The sequence below is a fragment of the Microcebus murinus genome, chromosome 6 (genome assembly GCF_040939455.1).
Source record: "Microcebus murinus isolate Inina chromosome 6, M.murinus_Inina_mat1.0, whole genome shotgun sequence".
Taxonomy (NCBI): Eukaryota; Metazoa; Chordata; class Mammalia; order Primates; family Cheirogaleidae; genus Microcebus; species Microcebus murinus.
The window spans coordinates 74506172-74515789 of record NC_134109.1 but is presented as its reverse complement, the minus strand read 5'-3'; the positions used below and the strand labels follow the sequence as shown (position 1 = coordinate 74515789).

General features: G+C 39.4%; 1 protein-coding gene across 7 annotated transcripts in view; it reads right to left on the bottom strand.

Annotated features, from left to right (window-relative positions):
• Positions 1-341: 341 nt before the first annotated feature.
• FMN1 (formin 1) overlaps positions 342-9618 on the bottom strand; it is a 389771-nt gene continuing 380494 nt past the window's right edge. For 5 of the 7 annotated variants that reach the window (XM_012766326.2, XM_012766332.2, XM_012766323.3 and 2 more), the window contains one exon: positions 342-9258. In XM_012766326.2, coding sequence (XP_012621780.2) covers positions 9214-9258 — 45 coding nt within the window. In that variant the 3' untranslated portion in view covers positions 342-9213. The remainder of the gene's footprint in view (positions 9259-9618) is intronic. The other 2 variants (XR_001154565.2, XM_012766330.2) reach the window with 2 other exon arrangements.

The window sequence follows — 9618 nt, the reverse complement described above, 5'->3', positions numbered from 1 at the left end:
ATAACTTGAAGTCACTAATCCCTGTGTGTCCCTCTCCTTGGGCAATTTATGTTTAGGCAGTATTGCTTTTGGGTCAGCCTTGCTGAGACAGTGCCAGCTGGCCTTGTCTCTTGGTCGTTAGCCTTGAATGACTAGCCAGATTGCCCACTGTTATTAGGGTGGAAGGGGAGGAAGGAGGAAATATCAATGATGGACTTACTGAGACCCAGCTCGCAGCTCAGTGGTGATACTGTACCTGAGTGGTAATGTAAGTTAGAAATGACTCGTATATTCTACATTAGAGTACTGCGCATACTGCTTTAAATGCTTCCTGAAAACAAGTCTTCATTGCACACCAGATGGACATGAAACCAAGATTTATTAAAATATCCTTAGCATATTTACAATTGAAAGCCATGAATGCAATTCTCTGCAATTTCCAAAAAATATAGTTCTATCTCTTAAAAGAAATTAACAGAGGTATCAACAGGTTACGATAAATATAATCACAGATAGAATTCTTTGAATAAACAATCTACAATTTCTAACCAATACATATTATGTACAAAAATACACTTGATATGGTGACCAGTGTCAAGGAGGAAAAAATATATATATATATATAACATAATTCTCATTATGTACAAGTCAATATTGGTTCCTTCACCTTTTCTTTTTAAAAATAAATACTTCATTGGGTTGCAAATGACATTTACAAATTCAACTCATGAGCATTTCTCCACTTTGACAAAATTAAATAGGCAAATTAGAAATATATATTTTTAAAAATTTAAAGGGAAAAAAATACCTGAATCAAATTAGCTTATTATGTTTAAAAATATCCAAGAGCATGTAAGGTTTCACGTCTTTAAAGTGCCTTCTCCTTTGCCAAACTGTCTTTGTTATTGCTTAAAATCCTTTAAGATTATATCAATATACTGGTCTAATAATTAAACAGAAAAGCCAGCACTTTACCAGGTCAAATGATTGACTATTTAAGACATGCATAAACTTTCTTTAAGTGCTTCCAAGAGTGTAACAGTTACTGTGAATCTGAAAATAGCCACAAAGTGTCAACCTCCTGATTCAGATTAGGGGCAGATGCTTGAATCATGAGTAGCAGTCAGCATGGAGTGGCAATAAAAAGCCTTATGAGTCAAAATGTTTGTTTGCACAGAATTAACTCAATTTGCCCAGCAGCACAGAAAGTTACTTGTAATTCAAAAATACAGTCTTTATGTATCATAGCTGGTGACCTGGTCTGATTTATAAATTTATCAAAAGAATGGCTCCTAATTAGACAGTTTAAAGTAAAATCTACGAGAAACTGAGAAGGACTAGAACCAACCCCCCACCCTAACCTTCTTAAAATAAAGTAGAATAAAATGAAAAAGAAACGTATTTTCCGTCTCTTTTATGGATTTTCCTTTTTGCCTAAGTGATGAGGTGATGCTGACATTAACAAGAGGCAGTCACAGGAGTGTGTCTCACCCAGGCTCCTTGGTGACAGTGGAACTCCCTGTCCAAACGGCTGAAGTATGGAGCACGGGGTGTGAGGGGATGGAGTGGGGGCCTAGGGAGACATCAGGTTGTCTATGATGCAGGGAGATGAAAAAAGCTGGGCTGGGAGAAACTGTAAAGTCGGAAAAAAAAAAACCAAAAAAAAAAACACCTATGGGATGTGAAGGAAAAGGAAGCTAAAGCAGCAATATCGAGATGAGAAAAGTGAAATGAAGCTAGATGCCAGAATGACTTTTGAACAGGCATGGAGAAAACAGGAAGGTTTATGGACAAATAACCCCATAGATGTGAAATTGATAAGAGTTATTAAACCAAGTCCAGACCAGTTTTACCAGGGTACCTGCTTTTCCATTATATTGTATGGCACTTACCAGTACAAGATACCGGGCACTCCCATTTGCTCAACACAGATTCCCTGAATTTCCATTGAAAAGTTGCCCATGATACAATCACAGCAAAAAAATACCAGCTCCCTAACGATGCCATCTATCAGCAAAACATTGCACTGGCCTTGTGCAAATTTTTCTCCTCCCCTGTCTCCTGTGTTTCTCCTTCATCCCATTGTCTGCAATCTCTAAAGGCTGAATGACGACAAATAATTGCATGGATCAAATGCATCTTAGGAAGCAGCCTCAAAGATCCAGAGAGTTGCTAAGAAAATTAAGGCCTAAAGCTGTTGAAATAACTAACATCTCTCTTAGGTCTGACTCATTCTAGGATGCTGACTGACTTCATTTAGGTTCTGAGCATGCAGGCCCGTCCTTATTTTCCAGGCCAAAACACGATCCCTAAATCAAATTCCAAGGACACCCTGTTTCCCATGTTGGTCTAAATTAAAACTCAATGAAAGGAAAAGACTATGATGAATCAATGACATGTTTTCTCTAAAGATTCTTAAAAATTATACAATTCCTAATTTTAAAAGTTTCTGCCTTTTTAGGAGTATCTCAGATTGGTTCTTTAAAGGGAAATCCTTTTTTCTTAATGTATATACTCTTTGAAGATTATACATCTAGCTGACAGGCCACATTATTTGTGTCTTGGGAAATTACAGAATTATAAAATTAATTATTTTGGAATAGATCCATTTGGTAGACCCTAAAATCCCATTTGTGTCATTGTGAGCAAACAAGAGAATTGTTACTAGATTTTCCCTCTCACTCATAGATTTGTTTCCAATGGAAATGGAAGCCTTTTAAGGATCTCAGTGGGGCTGAGACTACATTCTTTATGCATTAGTAGTCAGACATCTGAAGAAATAAGGTTATATCTAGAGACAAGTTAGCAAGAAGAGAGGAAAAAAAGAGCTATTTATAATTCATGCAAACATATCTAAAATGGAAAGATTTTGAATGTCCTTCTAAGCCCCTTACTGGGAAGAGCAATACAATATTTGTATTCTATATACTTTTTAATACAGATCCTAGAAAGAGATCTGGAATTCAAAATCCATCCCAAGAGTTACCAGAGAGTTGTTTGTTCCTAAACATCTATGTCTGTTTATGCCATTGCAGAAATAGACAGTAATTCTCTGAATACTCAGTGGTCTATAGGACTACTTTTCATCTTTGAAAAATGGACCTGGAAAACTAACCTAGATGAAAAACAAAAAAAACCAAAAAAGCATCTGCTTCATGAAAGTGGAAGAAAGCCCTGGAAGAGAACAATGAAGAAAAGTAGATAAAAATGTGGCAAAGATGTTGACAAGCCACTGCTAATGTATGCCTGAAAACATTTGATTTCTTATACTTGATGTACTACCTATGCAATAATGCATTGGCAGTTCATTTTATACATGAGAAATATTCACTGTCTTTTAAGATACTCTTACAGTTTCAAAGGTAGAAAGACCCTACATGTCTGCAGGGGTAGAATGTTCAGCTCACAGGAGAGCTCAAGTGTGGTAGAAGGGTTGTTTACTTCGTGCCAAATTCTCTGGATGTGAATTTCTGCCTGAAACGATACTGTCATGTGCATTATGCTATCAAGTTTCACAGAAAGCATAAGAAAATAGCCCATAGATATAGTTGGATCAGCTTTTAGGAAAGACTGGAGATTCTCAGTATGTTTAAGATTAAAAAAATAGAAAATTATATGAGTATAGATAGAATGTAGAAGAATAAATGAATGATTCTTGCTATCACTTTCATATAAAAAAATTGGGATTAAGTCAGTCTTCCCCAGATCAAGTAGTTCATAGTTGTAATATGCAATAAAGTCTGGAGTTCATGTGAGCTACTGACTGAAGGGAACCACCATATCACAGCAGGGAGAGATGAAAAGAAAGGGTTCTCTATGCCATTGGTTGTCACCAAGGTAGTTAGGAGAGGGGCTGGGGACATGAGTCCAATCAATTCTACTTGAGGACAGCCGACCTACTGAATGAAGCTCCATTTGCTTCCCTAATCTCTCATCAGTAGAAACTGCATAGTGGCTTAAGAGACAGAGCCAGCTGCCATTTTAATATCTTCATGTTTCCAAGTAAGTTGTTAACTACATGAATTTCCCAAAAGCTAAGGTTATATCACAGTGTTGGCTAAGAGTCTTGGAACAAATAAGGCTACTGAACTGGCTTCAAGTTTGACATGTTAAAAGTCTCTGAAATTCATTACTTCCCAGCAAAGCATTGATCTGGGAGAATCTGGTAGATTGCCCACTCCTTGGGAAGGGAAATGAAGAATTGTGAAACTAAAATTCAGTGCCTCTAAAAAGGTGTCAACAGCTGACGGGTGTGCAGAAATGACACAAAATGAGACTCCCAGTCACATATGGCTTTATAACTGAGCCCGGTTATGCCTGGATTCAATTGCTAATTCAGTTATGAATACTACTATGTAAGTCTAAAGGAGAAAGATCTGCTGAGTCTGGTTTCTGAAGGTGCTTTTCTATAAGCCACTTCTGTACCAATAAGAGTTTCCAAGCAGCTGGCTTGTTTCTCTCTATAGCTGGAAAATGGAAATACATCCAACAAGTTATTTGCATTTTGGGAAGGCTAAAAATTATCCATTCTTTTCAATCCCTATCAGCTTGGTTAGATAGACTTGTTCCATCTGTGTTGCAGATCTCCTCACAAGGACAAAGTAGCAGACATGAATGAAAGTTCATTCCTTTGTTCAGTCCACTCTCTTCAGTTGCAGGGTTCCTAAAGGCAAGATAGTTAATATATGAAATACGGTACTCATGGTCTTCTGGTTGGTCCACTGACTTAAAAACTGCTTGAGGACCCAGACTAAGGAAATTTTGATGGTCTAGCATTTCTCCTACTATATCACACCACTTCTTCATATATCCAGCTATTTCAAAAATAAACTATTTGAGATAATTCTTGGCTCTTTTAAATCCATATTCTAAAAATTGCCTGGTTTAGGCTGAAATCTCAAGCAGGCAGTAGGTACCTCTTACTTTGTCCATAGTCATCAGCCATCAAAGCTGTTCAAATTCTTATGTGCATAGGACTCATACAACATTGCATTTCATAGTATGTCCTTTTATTTTTTTTCCCTGTGATTTGGGAACTTATAAACCAATTTGTAGATGACCAAATCTGCTGAAGCTTTTTCTTTCCCATCTCCCCTTTGTAATGTTTTCTCATTAGAACAGGGTGCATCAAAGAAAAATAAAGCTCAAATCTAACAAATACTTCTTGTTAGCAATTTTTTAAAGACAATTTAAACTACCTTGCAAATAAAATATTTAATATTTTTTTAGGGGGAGGGGCTACATTTTTTGGACTTATTCCCTTCCCACATAAATCTCTAAATTGATCTTATATTTCTTATTTAGGGGTGAAGGGGCAAGTACTACAAAACAGACTGATTTAGGATGTCAGGGAATGAAGAGGTCCCCCTGTCAACGCTGCAGCCTGGTTACTGGGCAAGAACCTGTACGTCTGCACTGCCAGTTCCCGTTCATGCACTGACCAGGTGCAGTTTGCTGTGCTGCTGGGTGCAATGTTCTGCATCAGTGATGCCAGGCAAGGGAGAAATAGAAACAGAAATGAAAACATACAGCTTTCAGGAAAGGAAGAATGTAATTAAAATGAAAACGTCCCCATGGCAGGCACCATAATCTATAGAGAGATAGGAAACCCTAGGCCAATGGACAAATCTTTACCAAAAATACGCGTATATCACTTTTGCTACATCTGATTGGGAAAAAAAAAACACATAAAAACATACTGTTGACTCCTTTATATTGCTGGAAGTATTTAGTATCACCATGTTTGATTCCTTCCTTCAGTTTTTCCAGTTTCTTTATTAGCAGTATATGAACTTTTCATTTAGGAAATGCCTGTCCTTATGTAAACAGGAGGTGTCCATAGGAGGCTTAGCAGGTTTGCAGCTTCTATGGTCCTTCCTGGGCAAGGGGAGATCAGCATCTCATCTGACATTCGATTCCTCAGCTGTACTGGCAATCTGTTTCAGCTAGAATGCTGAAGATGTAATAGCACCACTAGGTTTCCTTATCCTACTATTCAGAGTTCAGAAAATCTTTCTCCATAATTCCTGGCTAGTTGCAGTGTGAGTGTGACAGGCATCATCGACATCAACTTAAAGACTCAAAAGGCAACTACTGGGCAGCAGGGCCATCCCCCGTGACCTCTGGGTCCCCACTATCATCATATACATCCATTTCTGTGTGGCCATACTTTTCTATTTTTTTTTTCCCCAGTAAGCTGCCTCGTTTTGAGTTAAAACCCATACACAGCACAGCTCCTAACCTTATTTTTGACATCTCACAGGACTGATGCTTTTTCCCTACCTTTCTATGTAATGTTTTAGCGTAATGTATGATATACTTGTGTGCTTAATGATTAGTGCCGATGGCTCGTGCAAGAATCTGAACTGTTGTCAATCTGCGCTCTTATTTAATGAATCTTGGTTGGCTAGGAAGAGACGAAGTTGTTCATAAGTGAAGGTTGCTTAGAGTCCTACTAGCATGTCAGGTGTGCATGTCCGGTTAAACACGGGGTAGTATTTCTTGTTGAATGAGAAGACCACTCTCCCTTCTAGTTCAGGGAGGGCTGCGCCTAGAACAGCCACTTAGCCTGCTTGTCTGAAGTGCTCGAGCTGCCAAGTGGTATCCCAACCACCTCTTCTCCAGTGAAAAGTTCAGACACACCTATTGCGTTGAACACAATCTCAACTGTATTTCAGAGGGATCATTTGAAAGGCCTCCAGATTACTGTAGATGGACTGCCTTGAGAAAATTCTCGTTAACCTTTACAGAGCATCAACTTGAGTTAGCAATGAAGGCTGGGCCAACAATGTGGTACTTCAATGGACTTGGTAGGGGGCATCTCAGACAGGGTTCAAACTGGGTGAGAACAATGGAGATTCTGCCATGGTGTCTGGACGCACTTAATGTAATACATTTCACTAGTGTGACACAACCACTAGATTTCCCCAACAGAGGCAGAAAACCTTGCTCTTGAGAAATAGGCATTTTACTGCAAAATTTTAGTCTGTTCACTAGGATGAAATCCACAGTGGGCTGCATTTGTCTAGCTCTCAAATGTTTCCACTCATTATTCTTCAGCACTGGTTCTTTGCCAGGTTGTCCCTGAAGGGTGATATGGCCCACAGTGACAGTCCTGCTTACCTTCAGGGATTTCTGTGAGAATCCTACTTAGAGGCCTGAAGTGGACTGCAGCAACTCCACTGAAAACTTCCTGCTGCTCTCTCCCATCAAGTCTATAAAGGATCCAGAAGGACCCAAAAAGTTCCAGACTTCCACTGGGCTCCCTGAACTCAGGGCCAATTTCCATGGCATGTGCAAAGATAGCACTTTTCTTCTACATGATAACACTAGAAGGAATGCCACGGAGCACAGGATGGCAGTAAGTGGAATTTGTTTTAAATTGATGAATTCCCTTGGCTTTCTTCACCGTTCAGTGAAAATGAAGAGGAACTATATAAGAAAGCGATATGAAAAGCTTCCTGCTCACAATCAACTTCAAGCCTTTTCAGTTGTGTTTCTTATTCAGCTTTTCTATTTTGCTTGTCTCATTCCTTTATTTTGAATTAAAAACAAAATCCAACCATGTTACCATATTCCTCTCTTTTGAACCATCAGGGAAGGTGGTTAGCACCTGCATGTATATGGCTTCTGTGACTTGATTGGATCCTGCCGGTGCATTCTTGGTTTCCAAGGCTGGCATTATATTAGGATATGATGCTGCTTTCATTAGCTGAATCCGGTATAGGAGTGTCCCTGAGAGGGGCTGATGACTGGCAGGCATATCCTGGGAAGACACTCAGGCACCTGGAAAGTTCAAGGGTTCTGAAAAGATGCGGGTCAAGGGGAAGGCCACACGTGGCAGCTGGATCAGGAAGGAATTTAAGATTCTTGTTCATCTCTAGATTGTCTTCCACCAATTGTAGGAGAAAAGTTTGGGCCTCTCTTCTTTCAAGGCCTAAAATGACAGTCTTTCATCCTATTCTCGATCCAGCTTCAACCCTCTTTCTTCTCCCCTCATAAGACAGATTCAAAGAGTGGCCACTTAATGGCAAAAATGTCCTGGAGAGGTCCAAGGTGGTTTTTGTCTGTGACTCGAGAGCCAGGGTTAGAAAAAGCTGGCTATGCGGGGTCTTCTACTCGAAGCTTAGTATTAATATAATCACCATCTTTTCATTTTGATGTAATGAACTTTTTTTCCTGCCTTTAAGTGTTTTAACATCAAAGATTTCTGCTTCACCCTATTTCACCTGCCTGCCAGCCAGTCATGATAGAACGCTGCGCGTTGCACTTGCGCTCCTGGAGGTGGTAGGAGAGGTCCAGCTGTACACAAAGAACACGATGAGGAACTCAGCTGTGTACGAACATGGCATTACCCACTCACAAATACTTTGAAATGTGAAAGGTGTCACATGTCCAAGCAGGTATGCTTGCCCCCAAGGCTGTTCCTGCTTAAGGATTACAGTTTCTTCTGGGAGCTGAGGTGTAGAATCTCTGCTGGCCCAGGAAACCAACAATGAACTGATACAAAAGCAAAAGAATGGGCCCTCACTTAATGACTGATAACTCCCTGTATCATAACTTGTTCTCCAGGATGAAGTTTATGGCTATTTATTCCCCTCTCTACCCATGTACAATTCCATTGTTTCTCCTTTCCGTTACATGAACAGCAGCAATAACAAAATCACTTCTCTATTCTGGGAAATACACAGTCTTGGACTTCTTTAAAAATAATTTTGGTGAGTTGCAACATTTTTGGTGAGAGAGATGCTACAGGATCTTGCTGCAACATGATCAGAATTAAGACCAATAATCCAAACAGCAGTGTGCAAAGACCAAAGCTTCAACTCTCCCAAGGTGACTGTCATAAAAGATCCTTCTCTTCTTCCGTCACAAGGTATATTAAGCTTGGGTTACAAAGCTTGAAATCTCAGCTTAAAAAAAATAATCGGAAAATCTTGGTATTTTTTTCTAGTCTTACAATAGAATGGACTTTGGACCTCTAAAAGAAACAATTATCAAACGTTCTGCAATGTTCCCTTAAATAGCTTTTCATTGTTCCTGTGGCTCAAAATAAGGGACTTCTTAAAGAAGGCACGAAGCGCTTTCTGCAGACGATCTCAGAAAGAGATGAGTAAGACAAACATTTAGTAACATATCTTTCAAGAACTTCCTGCAGCATTGGTGTTGCAAAGGAGCATGGGAAGTCCTACATACATCTCCACTGTCATCGTTTCCATGTGTCTTGTCTCCATCTTAGTTGGTGGCCACGCTGGCTTCCTTCTGGCGCAGTCTTTCTTTCTGTTAATGGGAAAATATGAATTTATTATCATTTCTATCATTTTTCATTTCTCAAATTTTAACAAAATTTTCAAATATTGATCTAGAACGCTGAGTAGAATTGTACCAAACACCTCAGGAATTAGACTGTCTCTATCCCTCTTTCCCTAAGCCCTTAGTCACCTGCCCCTCCCAACCTATCACTCTTATACCCCCCCAAACAAAAAAAAATCAACAACCAGCCAATCAACTGACCATATCCATCTATAACACTGAACTTTACCATGCCAGGCTGCTCTGTTCTGTTCTCTTTTTTGTGACAAGGACTCTTACTTTGTAGTACTGCTCGAAGATTTCTCCTATCCCCGCTGTTGGCTCACT